Genomic DNA, 18,777 nt, shown 5'->3' with positions numbered 1-18,777 from the left:
CGTTGAACAATGTGAAGTAGCATGACCACATCCACACACAAATCAAACAGGTCTCAGCATGATGTACAGATACAATGGGGCATATATAAATGCGCCTACTAGTAACGTAATATAAAGAATCCAACAAATAAAGTGAGTTAAGCCTACATCTATAAGGTGTAGTGGAAACAGAAAAAAAATTAAATATATAACAGCCCTAATTCTGGTAAAAATAGATATGGACTCTAAAAATGTTTTCGCAGCTGAGCAGACAACGGATAGTCACTAAGACCAATCCCGCCAAATCTTGAAAATACATTTGGAGGTTTTAACTAACAAAGTGAAACTAGTTGTGCCGTGGGCCACAAACAACGATAACCTGAAACCCCAGCTGCTGTAGGAGATGAGAGGAGGTTGGTCGGCTTGACTACACTACCTGTTGAACAATTATGAAAGGAGGATTCATGACACACACAAGGGAAAAAAAACCCTGAAGGGTCAAGATGAGTCAAAAATCCCTGTGATACTGCAGCCTCGCCTTTAAAACATGACTATGCACGACAAAGCACTAAACAAAGAAACTTGGCCACACACGAAAGGCAGATCAGCTGGAGTTTAAATTAGACATAACATGTAACCACACCTTAGTGCTGCCGTGATCTCTGGGGCTGCGCAGTTTATCAGTAAAACATTTCTAGGTTACGCCGTATCAAATACACCGCGAACTAATTAGCTTTAGCCAGCTAGCGTCGTGCATTAACCCAATAAACTACATATGTGAGGGTGGATTAAACCCGAGGTCTTTACGGGCGATGTAACCTGGCTAACCTGGCTGAACTAACTACCTAACAATTTACGCAAACTAGCTATCCAGTAAGCTTTTAAAATATTTAATTACTTGCATTGATTTTGGGTTGAAACGTTAAACGGGTAAGATAGCTAACAGTTAAGACTCCCAAACCCTACCCAGCCAGGTATCTAAGATAACTAGCTAACAGTTAAGACGTTTATCTGGCTAGCAGGTTAGCTAATTTAGTTAGCCAGCTATCATATCAGACGAAATAGTGGCTTACGAGTGGCAAGTAAAAGCTAACTAGCATTACTACTACAAATGAAGGATAACCTCAGTGCAAAACAACATATTTCTGCCAAGAACCCAAGAAGCTTTTCACGGACAAAAATAATCAAACTTACACGACTGTCCTCGATATAATCCACGAAACCATCTTTCCCCAGGCCCGGTGAAACTGCAGACGCCAAACCGGGGAGCGTTGGTGAGCTAATAGCTAACGTAGCTAAATTAGCTCGTAGCTGCTATCTTAGCAACTACCGTGGCTGAAGTTCTGTGGCAAGTTCAAAAGTGTTAGCCGCCTAGCTAGCTTGCTAACAGCTTGCTTGGATTCAGATCGCTAATTACATTGTCTTAAAACTAGTTTCTGCAAACTCGACAAGAAAAAAATCCCGACACCTCCTCGCCAGACAGGAATAGCTTTTTCAACTAGTCTTGTTTTGGGGTCTTGAGTTCCTCCGAGCCCCCGACCTAACCGCCGCGGCTGAGGGAAGAGCTAGCAAGGTGCGCACGTTGACGTAAGGAATCATTTGATTTATTGGGTCTGCCCCTTGCTTCGCATGATTGGCCAATATGTTTGTTTGCATGTTATACTGCATAGTGATTGGTTTAAATACAAGTTCGTCAAAGAGTGTCATTGCGGTGACTGGTACATGAATGTGTAAACAAGTCCATCACGTTCAACGAAACCGTTCAAATACGTTTAGTAAAACATCTTACGTATATCAACAAATAAAATAATATTAAAAATGCACAAACGGTGGAACCACTTAGCACACACACTCGTATTCTGAATATGCTTGTTCTGCAACAAATTTGCATTACAAAATTGTACAATTAGTGGAATGGCTACAAAAACAGATTTGTATCAGAGAATTATGGCGTAATGTTTTGTGGATATACAAATACAACAAAGGTTATACTAATCTGCTTAGGTCTACATTTACGTTTTTAAGCGGAACATTACTAGACACCTTAATGTTTAATTTCCCAGTTTATTTGTAGCCTATATGAAAACAATACAGTCTACTTATAATGTATCTATTTATTTATTTAAATTGTAAATTATTGTGTACATAATTTTGGAAAATACAGATTATTCATTATTCTAAAGATGAAAATGATAGGTTCTTGTGCCCAATGTTTTACAATTACAATTTTAAAGTAATTTTACCTTTACAGCAAAAAAAAAAAACCCAAAACCTTCTAAACAAAGAAATTAGTGCCTGCAACTTCAAAATCTCAAATCTCAGCACATTCCCTGTACAAAGCATGAAGTATTCTATGATGCACCTTACCCACTGGGATCCTATGAAACTGAAAGCAATCTCACTTCTACACAAACAGGAGATAAGGAGCAGCAGCTTTCTAACTGATTGAAATACATGCATATAAGGCACACGTTGCGCATAGTGGAACAAGCCTGGCAACAGATGACATCTGTGAATTGTGGCTTCTCCTGCTAATCTTGTTGTTATTCATAGGCATGTCTGTGGTGGAGAGAATTTCCTCCCCCCACTAGAACCTTACCTTCTCTGTTGTAATGCTATGTGGATCTGCACTCAATACTTGCTGACGTTCCAGCAACAGAGAAGGACAAATAAGATAGCATGCAGGTCCATGATGTAAATGACCAGTCATTGCTGCTGTCAATCATCTATTTTTCTTTTAAACATTGAAATATAAAATATGGGAATTTTATGCCATTTGCTCATAGTAAATTGTTATTATTATTTTTAATTCAAACTATGGACTGCTTATAATTAGATAATATCTAATTATTCAGATATCCTAATGTCATTGTAATATTTAACAGTCATACCATGTAGAATATACAACACCTAAACCTATAAACAAATAAATCAGTCGACCAAAATCTCGTTGCCCAGTCACACCGGGAACACTCCAGCTGTTAGCACTGAAAAGACTGAAACGAGCAGGTGCATGTATTGCACTGGTCACTTTGTTCCAGCGCTGGTCTACTATTCTGCATGCAGCAGAGTGTCTTCATGAGCAGACAGGCATAACCTAACAGCCATCTCAGGAGCACTATGATTTGTGATTCTATCAGCAGCATGCCATCTTTCTCCATCTACTGCCCTGACCTGAAGGTGACACAGGGCTGATTGCTTCCAGTGGACATGCTTTACATACAACAGCACGCAACCCCCCCTCCATTCTCACCACTGCACAGCCCACGAGGGCAGACTCTGCGGGTGCAATAAACCTGCAAACATACGACGAACGACTGCCATGAGAAATAATCAATCCGAATTCTTCGCTTGTACGCGCTCCTGTAGTTCAAAGAGCAAAGATAAAATGAATGAGATATTTTCCCTCAGTGATTTAAAGCGAGTGCCATTTTTTATGTTTGTATTAGTCTTGTAGAATATATACATTTCACGAGACATTTTAAGGATACATACCATACCATAAAATATGCTGTTACTTAGCTCATTTCTAGCATTTTGTGTCGTTATTTGCATTGTACTTACAGTACATATCTATCTATCTATCTATCTATCTATCTATCTATATATATATATATATATATATATATATATATATATATATATATATATATATATATATATCTATGTTTACACCCGAAACTAGCTAAATCACGTTTCGTAAATTCGTATCACACGTTAACAATAACGCCGAACTGATTTGGATGAAATCTATTAGAAAAAATAAAAAATGACGTATGACATTACTCTGAGAGGTTTTGTCACCACTGCTGCGAGTCGAATACAATAACATCTGAGCACTATTTTCGCCAGCCTGGCGATAGTAGAGCAGCAATCTCTCATTGAGAATAAATCTGTCTGGCGGACGTAGACGTCTCCCTGCTGTGGTGTGACATGTCGTGAGCCACGGACAGCGGAGGGATACCGATCTCTGCCCTGGCAGTGATGTGTTCCAGTGTTCAGTTTCACGGAGCGAGAGCGCGACTATCTGCGGGTGGAGGCTGAAAGAAATTTAAATCCCCCGGGTTGCGGTCGACACGCAAAAGGCAAAATCACCGTCTTTTTTTTCCATTTTTTTTTTCTCTTTTGTTCGATTCGCAGTGTTCATGTAGTAAATGCCCGATCGGTAGGGCGTGGGGGGTTTCTGAAGTTTTCGAGGGTTTCTTCACTCTCCGTGGAAGGCCATGGCGGTGGAAGCGCGGCCGGAGCTGGTTGGGAAGCGGTTCCTGTGCGTGAGCGGGGACGGGCTGCTCGAGCGCGGGGAGCGCGGGGAGCTCGCGGAGCCCGCGCGCTGGCCGTGGCGAGCCGGGGTCATCCGCGCCGTTAGTCACCGAGACAACGACAACCCGGAGCTGACGGTAGGGAATGGTGTTTACGTGTCCCCTGTCCAATATTTACCTCAGAATTCTCTCTGGCTGCAGTCAGAAATTGACACTTCGCTAAAACCCGTAAAAAACCAGTGGAGTCGATGTGTTTCGCGTATTAGAAATATTGAAACTTCACGCTGGTTTAGTGCCGCGTACTCGAGCCTAGCTGCCAGGCTAACTCCTCATACATTTCTGCCAGGTGCTGACTGGAACAGCTAGCTAGCTAGTGAATTAGCCAGCTGTCTTAGCGACCTACCAGCACACACTACACTTATTTTTCGAATTATTAACTAAGCAGTCGGTCGACATCGTCCTAAGAAGAACAATAGCAGTGTTTGGTCACTCGTGGACTGCTTTTTTTTGTAGGCGCCTGGGTTTCTGACTGGAATTAAAGGCTTAAAAGCTCGTTATGGAATATCAAGTTCCGATGAGCACGGCGTTGCTTTGCTAGAATTTCAGCAGACTGCGAAACATGTTTACATTTTGCAAGTTTGTATTTGTAAGCAGTCTGCCAAAATGCAACACATCGATTTTTACTGACTAATAAAATATGGACATTTCTTAAAAAGGTCTGCACTGTTTTTCCTAATTAATAAAACGAACCTTTTGTCTAGTATTGCTTAATTATAATAATAATAATAATAATAATAGTTGTTGTTGTTGTTGTTAGAGCTAACATGTTAGTGTAACCCATTTTTTCTGTGTTGCAACTCCTCTACAAATGGTTTCAATCAGCGAACATGGCAGTTTGAATTTTTAGTCTGTTCCTAATCTTGAAAGGCTTTCCTAAATATAAAGCATTTTTTTAGCTAAGCCGTTTTGTTTTCCAGATGTAGATGCGAGCAATGATGCCATCCTTTGTTTCTCTCGTTTAGCTAGCTATCCATTCATAATGGCAAAAAAAAAAACCCAAAACAAAAACAGAAAGCAGTGGCAATGAGATTTTTTTTGCAGTACAGTGATCAATATATTAAAGTATATTAAAATATTGCTCACTCTGTAACCTGAAATCCTTATTTCCAAATTTATAGCCACTTAAACACCTAAACAACAGGCTTAAACAGTGATGTTCTAAAAATAAAACATATAACGTTCTCATTTTGCTGTGAGATTACACAGGAAAGGATATTCTTGACCTTTCAGATTTCTTCATCGATACAGCAGAAATGCAGACAGTCAGGAAAGTGGCACCCTGCTAGTGATGTACCTGGAGCTCCTGCAGATGGAGATGAGTAGAGAGGACTGTGTGGTGTTGTGGTCACAGGGTCTGTGTGTGTACAGCGTGATGCTGGTTTGTTTTCAGGGACGTGGCCTCAGCTCACTAGCTGCGATGGTGCTAATCAGCAGAAAACTGGGCAGGGGGAGGCGTTTTCCACGATGAACGCCCGTGGCCTGGTTAGGCCCAAAGGTGCGCTTCAGCATCTGCGTTTGCTACGCAGAATAAAAATGCAGTTAAAGTAGGACTTTTCAACAGTGTAATGGAATTATGCTTTAGATACTCTAATATTTGTTCATAAAAATGAAATGACTTCTCAGATGGATTTAATTTAAGATCCAGGTGGCATATTTATGCTTTAAAAAATTCTATTATATCGGCTTCCATGCATGAATTGCAAAAAGTGAGATGTAGTTTTTTGTGTGCTGTTATTAGAAAATAATTTTGAGGTTCAAATCTTTGGGGACTTGGTGTCTTTCTGCAGTTCTTGTAGTTGCAATATTTTTTACCATTTCCAATTGAAACACACACTTGCTCTTGCATATATTCCATTTTCATTTGGTTGCAGTAACCAATGACTGTTCTGCGCATGAGGACATACTGCAGACATTCAATGTGAATCTTTGTTATAACAACATTGCCACAACGCTCCTAATTGTTAAAGCTAGTGCTGTCTGGAGCAGTCCTTGGTCATGGAGGCAGCAACTGGCTGTTAAGTGCTGGAAGTGGGCATGTGATTTGTGGCTTAAGAAAACAGCCTGTAACGTGAGCCTGTGGTGGTCATTCCTGGCCCTCCCCCACTGCACCACAACATAAAGAGTGCTATGTTCCAGAGTCCTCCATCATCTCGCTGCATCAGAGCTGGATGTATGCCTGCACAGAGCATGCTCTTTGTTCATGCAGCTAGTGTGCAGACCCTAATCCTTTGACAGCGAGCCTCGTTTTTTGATATTTTTTTCGTGCTTGCCGGGCTGCAGAGTCGACTTCTTTTTTTTTTTTTTTCGAATCTCCCGTAAAACGTTGATGCCTCAAAACCAGACTAAAGTATGTTTCCTGTCTTATTTGCATCTGAATCGCTTCGTGCAGTTTTGACCTCATGTAATGTGTCGCCATCGTAAAATAGTAACAAAAGATGTGACAGTTATCACTGTGTGAGATTTATAGTTGTCATGGCTGAATGGTGAAATGTTAAGCAGTCCACAGATGCCTTGACCTTAATGTAAACTGAATTAAATTTTTTCTTTTCACTAGTGGATTACAACTGTTGTTGTTGAGAGGTCTGAAGGACATACCACAGGGAACGGGGATTAACTGTGTGTGTGTGTATGTATATACAGTGCATATATATAAAATAACAGTCAGTATGCTTGCTTGCAAGTCTCTCGGTCTTGAATCAGGGCTTTGTAATGGGTCTTTTAACTGCTGTAAGGCCAGAACCTTACGATGGCTGAAATCAAACCAGAACCTCTGAGTAATAATGTATTCCACGGCCCGTGTGCACAGTCTATATGTGGGAGAGAGGACAATGAGTGTCTATTAAGAATTTTCCTGTCCGGAAACAGTAGAAGGGGGCCACTGACAGAATATCAGCCAGAAGCTTGCTTTGTCGCGTAACTGGATAGCACCGAATTGCGAAGGCTGCCCAACACTCAGCTCTCATGCACGCGGCCGGTTTCTGGAAACGGCGACGGACAAGCAGCATTTCCCGTGACGTCTAACGCTTTCACCTCTCCCCTGAGTCTCTGTCTCTCTCTCTCTCTCTCTCTCTCTCTCTCTCTCTCTCTCTCTCTCTCTCTCTCTTTCTTTCTTTCTTTCTTTCTTTTTTTCATAACCAAACTCAGTCCCAGCGGCGACCTGTGTAATTGGCCCCCGATGAAGGTCTTGTTTTTGCAGCTCTGCTGTCAGCTCTGGGTCCCTGTCTGCTGCGTGTGTCAACAGCCCTGGACTTGGACAAGAACTTTTCCCAGAATCTGCCCTCGCTAACCTAGAGTGACCTGCATCCTGCACCAGGCCTGTCCTGGAAACACTCGTCCCCTTTGAGCTGGCTCCAACCTGGGAACACGGGCTCGGTGGGAAGAGTGCCGTGGCCAGGGTGTGGAACAATAGCTTAGTAATGTTTGTTCTCGTCAAGTTACTATTCCAGTAGCTTGCTGTATCGACACATCGCAGGCTGCTTTTCCAGTTATACTCCAGGAAAGTGTGGCCTGGAGTATCACTGTAACCTTTCACACTCTGTTGTTCAATTAAGATTATCCACCGTTGCTCTTTGTGAGAGGTGTCAGACACGGCGCATCGGACAAGCAGGACCGGTGTGCCTTGGCTTGACGAACGGCCTCGTTGCGCTGGTGAGGGGTGGTTTTGCGGTGCGGGTCGAGGTAGGGGAGATCTCCCATTAGGTGTGGTGAGTGACAGTGGAGTGCACTTTCATTAGGCAGGGGTCGTTCACCAATGGCTGGACCGCTTCCCATAGCAACAGCGGCTGAGCCACGTGAGTGACGGAGCTGCTGGGTCTGACAGGCTTCGTGCTTAATCTTCGCAGCGCCGTGACGCAACAATCTATGCCATACACACACACAAACCAAGCCTGCTTCTGCAGTGTGTAGACCATCTGGTTTGAACTGCATTAGCTACAGTGGTGTTGGAAATGTAGTTCATACCTTTTCTATTGATAAAATTACTGCTTGAATAGACTTGGTTGGTGCCTACATCAGTTAACTGAGAAGATCTACTGGATAATATTCTAATGCAAATAGTAAGAATGATACCTTGTTATCTGATGTAAGCCTGCTATTTCCACATTGCATATACTGAGTTAAAATGGCCTAATTTTGACTGTTATGGTCATTTCTAAATGATACGTCATTTAGGTTTACAGGGAACTCTCAGTTCATAAAATGCTAAAGTATAACTGCTTTTATCAGAGCTCTAGTGGTCGACCCCAGTGTGTGAGCTGACACATTAATGCTGTAACTCTGAATAGTTGTGGAATGAGGCAACAAGATAGTGGTAACATCTGTTATTTGTAGCTGCGGAGCTGTGACCCACACGGAGCAGGCTATTTCCTAATCAACTTTTGAGTGACTCACGAGAGTGAGAGTTTCTTTCTGTCAGCCGGACGAGTATATTGAAGAGAATACGTTGTCATTATGGTATAATTATCCTCCCATCGTATCACTTCCTGTGATTTTATTTTTCCTCTTCTCTCGAGTGGCCCTTGGCAGGCTCCTGGTGGTCCACGCGGATCCTCTCTCTGTGGCAAAGACTTTTCCCGCTCCGCCCGAGACGGCGAGTGATGGGCCACAGAACGCAAACACTGTTAGTCATCTATCTCTGGAGGTGGACCGGACATATGAGCCAGTGCAGACCCCCTGGGCCTCCGTCTCCCCGCACCGTCCATGCGTGCGTGCGAGCGTCAAGCGTGGCTGTAAACGAAGCCAGATGGCTTTCGCTCAGCCTGTGCTGTGTGTTCATTTTTCAGCGTGTTGCTTTCACAAATCAAATAAATGGACTGTTACCCTAAGGGCCTTGCTCGGAACGTTTTTGGCAGCGTCTCAGGACGACTCCCGCGCCCCGGGCCTTTTTTCTCCGAGGTGGCAGTGTCGGCGTTTGACGGGCCTGCCGGAATGCGCCTTTAATTAAATTTTGCTCCAAAACAAGTTAACTCTTGTTAGCTCCTGAAGGCGGTGAGGGCTGGTGGGGTGTGGGGTGTATCGACTGACGTGAGGATGCCCGTGAGCAGGGGCCTTCTTTTTCCCCGTTGTCCAAGCCTCTGCGACGCTTCCCGTTTGGTGCTCCCACTTGTATGGGCCAGCAACGCGGACCGGAGACTGCGGGAGGCATTAGCCAGGGTCGTCCGTGGTGCCGGTCCTGTCTGCTGCAGGAGCACCTGCCGACTTCAGGAAGTGATAGGCCGCATCTGGACACGCAACGAGCATGAGGCCTTGTTTTGTTTCCTTTTGTCATGTCGCCATGGCTACACGGCTGCTTGGCAGGATGTGAGGAGCGGCGTGGAGCGTCTCCGTTTATTTAGCTTTGCTTGTACCCCAGGCTAAGAAAACAACACCAACAAGCCAGGGTCTGCTCTGCAGTAGAGCGACAGGCCTCAAACGAGAGGCCCGATGGGAGACACAGACATGGCTGGGAGCTGAAACAGCCTTTGAGCGCAGACATGCGCGTGCGCGCACACACACACACACACACACACACACACACACACACACACACACACACACACACCTCTATTCCCCTCAGGATGTAAGGCACGTGATGCGGCCGCTGCACTTTGGACCGAGTGAAAACCTCAGGGGAAATTTGAGTGCAATTATTGCGAGCAGTGGATTGTCCAGGAACAATGCAGAAGTCTGGCCTATTCATCACGCTGTAGATCTGTCTGCGGGCCCCTCAAGAAACCTTTTGACGCCCGTGCTGAGACTCTGTTCTCTATTATCCTCTATAAATGCGCGTCTTGCTTCACTGAACACAATTTCTTTTTATTGTAGAACCTTAGCTTGAGACATCAGAGCAAAAACAGCAGCTATTTAATGTTTAACTACAGGCCTTCTTCAGATGGCCATTACCTGTGATGGTGTTATGTTGGCTAGCTTGTCTTCTTTTTTTTTTGCTTTTACCAATATGGTAGTCTCCTCTGCTGTTATACCATCCACGTAAAGAATTAGTGGTTTGGCTGTTGAACTAAAAACGTCTTTTACTTGTGACTGTATTTGAGCCATTTTCTTCCCTGTGCACAGTTTTGCGAGCTGTCAGCTGAGTGGTGTGTTCTGTGGTCTAACCGGGTACCTTTTAGCCCCGGGGAGAGAACGTGGCTTCTAGCCGTAGGCGGGCTTCACATAGCGCCCCTCTTTCGGCACAGGGAGCAGCGTCCTGAGGGCTTGTCTTGCCTAGCGCAGGGTGACTGTGTAACACAAGTGTCCTTTAAATGTAGGGCAAGGTTCCTTCTCCAGTGTGAAACCCTACTCCGTGTTTGGAAGCTCCGGTGGAGCCAGGCTGGGTACTGTGGCCTCCTGATTGGTCCCATGCAGTGGAAACCTGACCTTTAGCAGATGTTTGAGGTTCTGCCAGGGCGCTGCATGATCTGCAGGCCAGACAGCTTTTCCCTTGTTATGTAGTCGGAGGGGGACATCAATCTACCAAAGAGTCACATGGGAAAATAAAGGTGTGTGGTGTTTGGGGGGGGTGGGGGGGTGCATGGAAAGGTGCCTTCGTTAGCTGCACTGCCTTCCAACGGGCTTCCCATGAGGAGAGAAAACGTTTCTGGTATCAATTGAAAAAGGGAAGAAAAACAAATGGACCCCAGTGAATCAGAGATGTGCTTTTAGCAGGAAGCCCAAGGTTAAGGCCGTGTGTGGTGATGCCATTCCTCTGCACAAGAGACAGACGTGCGCCATCGTTTTATCACTTTATGCGCCTTGTTTTGTTATGATTTTGTGCAGTTTTGAGTAGTCATGGTTAGATGTTATGAACAATATAATTAAAACTCTCATAGTGACAAATTACTCTTCTCATGACAAATATAATGTATTAGTAATAACATGCAATCTTATAACAAGCTTAACTTTATATAAATATACATACACACACGCGCACACACACACAGTTATGTGCAAAAGAATAGCAGTCTAACATCACTAATGTATAATAATAATAAATTTTTTCCCATGTTGTATTATCTTATTATGATTAGGTGTAGCGGAGTAATGGGCAGCCAACAGAATCAACAGTCTTGACATGCACGCTGCTAATTGGGTGTAATTGACTCATTTAATGAAAGGGGTGTGTTCAAATTAATAGCAGTGCCGCGTTCAATTAGTGAGGTCATTCATTCTATGAAGAAACAGGTGTCAATTATGGTCCTTATTTAAAGAAGGAGGGCAGCAAATGTTGTACCTGCTGCTCAGTGAGTAAAATGGGTTGTTCCAGACATTGTACCAAAGGAGAAAGAACTTTGATCAAGAAGTTGATTGGAGAGGGGAATACATATAAAGAAGTTCAGAAAATAATTGGCTCAGCTAAAATGATCTCAAATGCTTTAAAATGGCAAACAAAACTCGAAACACGTAGGAAAAGAAATACTACCATTCGTGTAGATCATAGAATAACAAGAATGGCAAAGAAGCATCCAATGATCAGCTCCAGGGAAATCAAAGAAGATCTTCATTTACCTGTGAGTACTGCAACAATCAGAAGACACCTACTTGAAGCCAAACTATTTGCAAGAAACCCTCATTAAAGTACCATTGCTGAAATAAAGACGCATTGAAAAGGTTAAACATTGCCAAAGAACACATTGACTGGCCTAAAGAGAAGTGATACAACATTCTATGGACAGATGAGAGCAAGATTGTTCTTATTGGGTCTAAAGGCCACAGACAGTTTGTGAGACGACCCATAAACACTGAATTCAAGCCACAGCACACTGTGAAGACTGTAAAACATGGAGGTGCAAGTATAATCATTTGGGGATGTTTCTCATGCTTTGGAGTCGGACCCGTTTATCGCATACCAGGCACCATGGACCAGTTTGAATATATCAAAATACTGGAAGAGGTCATGTTACCTTATGCTGAAGAAGAAATGCCCTTGAAATGGGTGTTTGGGGTCGTTGTCCTGCTGAAACACACCAACAAGCGGGCAGACCAACAAGATTGATTTTATGAAATGGCCAGCCCAATCCCCAGACCTCAATCCGATTGAGAATTTGTGGTGTGACATTAAAAATGCTGTTTTTGATGAAAAACCCAAGAATGCAGAAGAACTGTGGAATGTAGTCCAGTCAGCTTGGGCTGGAATATCTGTTCGCAGGTGTCAGATGTTAGTTGACTCCATACCACACAGATGTAAAGCGGTTATCAGAAATAAAGGCTACACAACTAAATATTAGTTCAGTAATCAACAGAAAGGCTAAATCTGTAAACAACTTTCAGTTTATACTGAAAGTTATAAATATTCGAGTTTATAAATGAAATTGAAAACACTGCTATTTTTTAACAGCCCATTATTCTTTTTTTCTTCATTTTCAGTTTAAAAACTGATATTTTGTTCATGTTTTCATATGGAATTGAATGTGCAGTGCTCCCATTACCTTTGTGTATATGGAAATAAATGCTATTATGAGGATTGAGCTTTTTCTCAGTTGTTTTAAACACACTGCTATTATTTTGCACATAACTATATATGACAATAACAATATAAATTTACTACTTATTTTGTATTGCGCATTTTGCTTAAATATAAAATGGGAAGTAAACTTTTGTTGATTTTTATTATTTATTTATTTATTTTTTGTATGGCAGAAAACATGCTTATTAATGGTTTTTTGGGGGGAGGGGATGTAGTAAATAATAAACAGACGGCATCCTGCAGAGACAAGTGCCAGTGTTTGATTCTTCAAGTTGCCCTGCCAACCATGTATTAGTGTTAACATTTACTTTTGAGTTCCTTCAATTTGCTTACATGGCCAATTACTTGTGTGGAGTGTTGTGTTGTCCGTATCACCTTTCCATGCCACCAATGTACCCTGTAGCCGTTAAGGTTCCTTGTTTGCATAACACGGAGCAAACACATTGCACAGTGTGGGCCAAGTTTGGCTGCAAAATGCCCTGGTTGCACAGTCTGCAAGACCTGAGTTCCTGAGAAGCAGGTAAATAAATCAAGACCTGGTCTCGTCTGCGTTCACGGAGAGGGTCCTGTTTGCTGAGGGAAGCACGTAATCAAACAGACTCGGTTATGACGCGCCGTTCGGAACTCTGGTGCGTGAGATGATGTGCGTTTTCTGTGAATGGAGGTTCCTGAAGGGCAGCTTTATTGGGATGGCAGACATGGCTACCCTGTGCAGGACTCAGGAACAAACAGTGTGCTCTCTGTCTCCCTGCCCGCATTAGGGAAAGGCTGGGATTATAGTGTATGCGTGTGTGCGTACATGCATGCATTTGGGTTTGCATGCATGCATGCATGTATGTGAGTGTGTGTGCACTTATACGTGTGTGTGTGTGTGTGTGTGTGTGTGTACTTGTGCATGCGTTGATGTGTGCACATGTGCAGTGAAAGTGTCTGGATGCATTCACATACCCACCACTGGAATGTTCTTTCCTGCAGGTGGTGGTTGGCAGTGGAGCTCTCTGTGTTAGCAAGAGAAAGGAATTCTGTGAAAATATGGAATGAAAAATGGAGCCCATTGTGCCGGGGCTAATAGGACATGCCTTATGTTGTACTCCACTGTCGGCATCTCTCAAGCTACAACCGAGCTTTCAAGGAATGAGAAAACGGGAACATTTCGCCTAAAGAAAAGCGTCGGACAGGAACGGGTGGGTGATTTGTATTCAAGTGCCAGACAGACACTTCTGGATACGTTAATAGTGCTGAGACACTCTGACTCCTGGAAACCTTTTTGATAAGTAATTCATGTTTCCTGTGTTCTTACACAGGGGAATAATTTTCTTTCTGGGATCCTCCTCACGGCTTCTTTCGGTTCGGTCTGGCCTCCATGCAACAGAGACAAGGAACATGCTCCTTTATCTGACTTTAAAGTGGAATGACGGAGGGGCCGACCGCTGCTGAAAAACCTGTGGTCTCCCGTATTGACTTTATGAGCTCAGTCACAGTCGAGCAAGATAAATGGGCCTGAGTGTTTAGCCAAACTTTCAGACCTCCTAGATGTGTGTGTGTGTGTGTGTGTGTGTGTGTGTTCACGCTTCTAAGGAAGGCTTTAGTCTCCCATTTGAAGCAATGGCAGTGAAGATAAAAATAGTTCAACCAAGAGGCACTCTGGCAAAACATGCTTTCATCGAAAGCAAGTTGCAAAATAAGCACAGGTCACGTGCCTGTGGTGGACGCAGTTGGGACGCTGCGGATGCCATGCTGTGTTGGGCTTTTCGCTGTTTAAACTTTTCTGGTCCTTAGGGGCTTGAAAACATGGCAACACAAGGGCAGACCTGTGCGCTGTAAGGCAGCCTGGGCCAACAAGGTGCGATAAACCCTCCGATCTGTTTGGATTATTTTCCAGATCTGTGGAGGGGGAACTCTTACTCAGCGATCTGCAGATGACTCCATGTTTTAAAATCTCTTATTTCCTTACAGCTTCTGCACATTTCATATGGCCCTTTTAGGGATGAAGAGTGCTCCTCCCCCCCCCCCCGATGAAAGCTGAGATTTCCCTGTGTGTTTGGGCTGAAGCATCACTGGTAAGGTGGGGGTTGGGGCTCAGTCTGACATCTCATCTGGATCTCTGTTTGCTTTTTCAATACCCGGTCCTCCGCCGGCCCCGGGGGGCCTGGCCCGAGCATCTCGGAGTTGTGGTTATGTCCCATAACGAGCCGCTGAAAAGGACCACTGTGCTGCTGCCGCGTTTCAGATTGCCCAGAGTCCCGTCCTGTCCCGCCGAGGAGGGGGGTGATGGGTGTGTGTGTGTGTGGGGGGGTGTTTGGTGCTACGGGTTATAGCAAATGGTCTTCTTTTGTTCTTCACTCACTGCAGCAGCTGTAGATATGTAGAGAATCAGTAGACAAAATTAAGAATGTCTGTGTATTTAGGAGGGTTTTCTCAGGGTGGTGATGGTGCTGATTGGGGAGTAGGGTGGTTGTAGGTGTGTTGGACTGGGTGTAATTTTAAGGTTTCTAGACTGGGGCCTCCTGGGGTTCACACAGAGGCAGGAGACCTTCTCAGTCTCGGACGGGCCGTAGCTCACAGCTCTCGGGGGGCTTCCTGCTTCCTCCCACTCTCTTCCCACCTTTTCTCTTTCATTCTTAAATGTGACTTAAGGGATTGGAAGGTATTTGCTCCTCCTATTTCTTCTTTTTTCTTGCCTTTTTTACTCCGTTATCTGGCTAGCTAGACTCAGTTTTACTGTGTTTAGCTTTCCTTATTGATATGTTATCTTTCTTCCACTTGACCTTTCCAAGCAAGGTGTGTATCCACGGCTTGGTGTTTATTTTCCTGTGTCTCACATGGCACAACCGGAAGGCTGAGCACAACTTGTTGGCAGAGGCGACATGTCCAGAAAGGTGTGACCTGAGCGGCCCTTAATAGCCTCCCCTTTAAAAAAAAAAACCCCACTTCGGTTGTACTAACTGCACACACAGCAATGTGAGGTTTTTTCCCTCTTCCGCATCTCCACAGTGACGTCTTCTCCAGCAACGTCGGGGGCGCTCTTGCTCTCGGCTTTTGGCCGTGTCTCGGCAGAATGCGACGCTCTGATATCGGAATGCTGGTTCGTCTGAAGCTGCGCTCGTTGGCTCCGCTTTGCTGGAAAATCCATGACCCAGGCCATTGCCTGAGAGGAGGAACAGAATTCCAGACCATACAGGATTCCAGACCGAGCTGATCCTGGACCCCTGGATGGAATCTTGTTACTCGTACAGCTTTTGTTTATCTGCTGGGAGGAGGGTGTTGTGGAAGGGGGGGGTGGAAGTTTCCATTCCCGGTCTAAGTTGTTTGTGTTTGGTAAGTTTTGGCTGGAAGCCTTTAGCCAGATGTCTGCCTTCAATTAGCAGGCTGTAACATGCCTCCATGTTCCACTACTGGCACGGCAGGCCGACTATACGTACCTCCAGAACTGGGAAACGCTCAGCTCGCCTGTTTATTGGGCAACGCGTCTTTCAGCAGCTTATTGTGTGAAATGCACAGCGTGCATGTCCAGGCCAGGTCTGCACGAGGTCAGAGTGTAACCTTGTCAGAGATACAGTGCGGTCCATGACTTCTCACTGCTGTAATCCGGGCGGATGGATTAAAATGGCTGTGCTGTATCCATGAGGTCACAAGGGCTGAAGTCCGGTTCTTAGTTTCCAGCTCTCCAGCTCACTGTGTTGCATTCGGGCTGGCTCATTCTCCAAGTGAAGGCTGTCGGATAAAGTGCCCAGGTCACCAGTCACAAACAGAATCCATGAATAGGAACAGTGTTTCCACACCCTCCAAGCATAACACACAACTGCACACAGCAAGACTGCATGTGTAGTGTTGACCAGAACGCCAAGTGGAGAAACGGTGGAGAAATGTTTGTTTTCTGGTTTAAAAACTAAACCTGTTCCAGTCCCAAGCCCCGGGAAAAGGCAATTTTTATCAGGATATATGGATAGGTGTCAGTCCAACTCACAGTATCCTTTAATAAGAGAGTCTTTGATTGGCTAGTTCACTCAGCACACATAATAAGGCTGCTGTGATTTGTTGATTTGACCTAGAGGAGGGTGTTTTTAAATCAACACACATACTGCACAACCCAATGCCTACCCATAGATTGATGGATGGATAGATGGATGGAGAGAGAGAGAGGATTTGTGCATTTCTCATCTAGGCAGTGGACGAGCTCATAGCTAACCATCTAGAATGACAAGCTGTGATTCATAAGTAAGTCTATCAGGTGTCTGTCACATGTGGGCATCGAAGCTGCAGAACACGGCACCTTCGCGTTACAGCTGAGCTTCATTTCTACAACTGGTCCTTCTGAATGTGATCGGGGTTGTTGAGAAATCCAGTGGCTTCTCGACAGGAAACGCAGACACTGCCAGAAATGATTGTGAAAAATAAAGAGCTATTTTCCATGATGTCAGTGCTCCAGCCCTGAGGTGAACCGGAGAAGTTTGTAAGTCTGTGTATGTGTTTGGGTGTGTGTGTGTGTGTGTGTGTGTGTGTGTGTGTGTGTGCGCACACACGCACATGTGCATGTGTTTGTAAGTGTGCACTGCACCTCCGAAATCAAATTTCCTGTTTTGAGACTAAGTTGACCCGCTGGACGTCCATGGGGAAAGCCGCGGGCCGTAATCCGAAGACCAGGGAGACAACCAGGTCTCTCCGGCTCACGTGTTCCCAGCTTCTAAAAGCGGGGGGGTTGACGGAGGGTTGACGGAGCGAGTGAGGGGGCAGGGAGAAGGGAGTTTAGCAGAAGATTTATGCGATAGCAGCGGGAATTCACATTTCTCCGCACAGCTGAAAGACATTAAGTCTCCCGTGAAGTGGAGTCCTGCCCCAGAGCGAAGGAAATGACAGAGGGGGCGTGCTGCCTGCCCAGCCCCTGCCAGAGGTCACCAGGGGTCACCTGGTAGACGACATCCAACCCCGGAGAAAGGTCACCTGGTGTCACCGGGTAGACGACACCCAGCCCCTGGAAGGCTGCCCTGACTTCACATGCGTTGCGGCGCAGTTGGACCCCGGAGCTCAGCTGTCTTACTCTCCTTGTGTTTCAGTTCCCTCACTGTCGGTGCAGATCCCGGCACGTCCAGAGGCCAGGGAAGGTCACGTGTGCCGCTGCTCCGCAGTGTGGGCTGTGACGTTGGGATGTGTGGTCTTTGCTGGCATCACTGATGAAGGTGTAATTTGCATTAAGAAGGTTAGAAGCTAGCACTGATTCAGCGCAACTTTCTTCCTGCTGCAGTCGTCACGGGAACACGCAGACCACGGGAAACGTGCCGCCTGCTTCCTGCCGTTCACATATTCCCACACGACTTTGCCGAGAGTGGTTGGTTAACTGTTTCAGGAGCCAATTACCCTGGAATGTTGCTGTCCTGCCCCTCCCTTTGTTCGGCAGGACTGCTGTTCTACCCCTCCCTGTGTCGGGCAGGTCTGTGGGCCCTCTGTTTGCTGGCGGCACACATAGCCGCGTCCACATCACAACCCCCCTGCTCTCTTTAAGATCACATTTACGATATCACACTGCGGTTGAGAATTGGTTTTATTCCCACACTTTTTTTCTTTTTTTCATAGCTTGACGTGGAGTGATCCCATTTCAGCATGCTCCACGCGTATTGCCGTGTCTTGCTCGAGCAGTTAGTCCAGAGCTGGCTGACTGAGACCTGTTCAGCCCGCAGGAGCCAGCCAGGACTTGCGCCACTCAAAAGAAGGGGGTGGAGCGCAAAGACAGCCGGGGCACGGGGTAGCAGGGCAACTAGCGAGCAGACGTGGAGAGAGTGGGTCCATGTAGCCCTCCTAACACGTGTGGCAGTAGGAACTTTCCCACACAGCGCTGACGTCGGACTTTCCACACAGTTGACCGCACCGCACAGGGAAACCTTATCATAACCTCAAAGCACAGAGCAGATGTTTCCCCCTTAATGCAGCCCAGGCCCAATGGCGGCGGACTTATTGAGTCTAATAATTTAATCTGAAACAGATCCGTTCCATTGCCCCCCATCCCCTCAACCCCTCCCCTTCAGTGGAAGGCTGGAACACTTC

The 18,777-nt window shown here is 45.3% G+C and overlaps 2 protein-coding genes across 7 annotated transcripts in view; one reads left to right on the top strand and one right to left on the bottom strand.

Annotated features, from left to right (window-relative positions):
* reep3b (receptor accessory protein 3b) overlaps positions 1–1,565 on the bottom strand; it is a 17,738-nt gene extending 16,173 nt beyond the window's left edge. For both annotated transcript variants that reach the window (XM_027021638.3, XM_027021637.3), the window contains exon 1: positions 1,174–1,565. Coding sequence is in view for 1 of the 2 variants with exons in the window: in XM_027021637.3 (XP_026877438.1) it covers positions 1,174–1,205 (32 nt within the window). In the remaining variant the exon portion in view is untranslated. The remainder of the gene's footprint in view (positions 1–1,173) is intronic.
* A 2,403-nt stretch (positions 1,566–3,968) lies between these two features.
* The window catches only part of jmjd1cb (jumonji domain containing 1Cb), an 80,620-nt gene continuing 65,811 nt past the window's right edge, over positions 3,969–18,777 (top strand). For 3 of the 5 annotated variants that reach the window (XM_035533798.2, XM_035533797.2, XM_027021677.3), the window contains exon 1: positions 3,971–4,376. In XM_035533798.2, coding sequence (XP_035389691.1) covers positions 4,203–4,376 — 174 coding nt within the window. In that variant the 5' untranslated portion in view covers positions 3,971–4,202. Of the gene's footprint in view, positions 4,377–18,777 lie in introns of all 5 variants that reach the window. The other 2 variants (XM_081697382.1, XM_081697381.1) reach the window with 2 other exon arrangements.

This window comes from Electrophorus electricus, chromosome 15 (genome assembly GCF_041902795.1).
Source record: "Electrophorus electricus isolate QZ-2024a chromosome 15, ASM4190279v1, whole genome shotgun sequence".
NCBI lineage: Eukaryota > Metazoa > Chordata > Actinopteri > Gymnotiformes > Gymnotidae > Electrophorus > Electrophorus electricus.
This window is presented reverse-complemented; position numbering and strand designations above follow the sequence as displayed.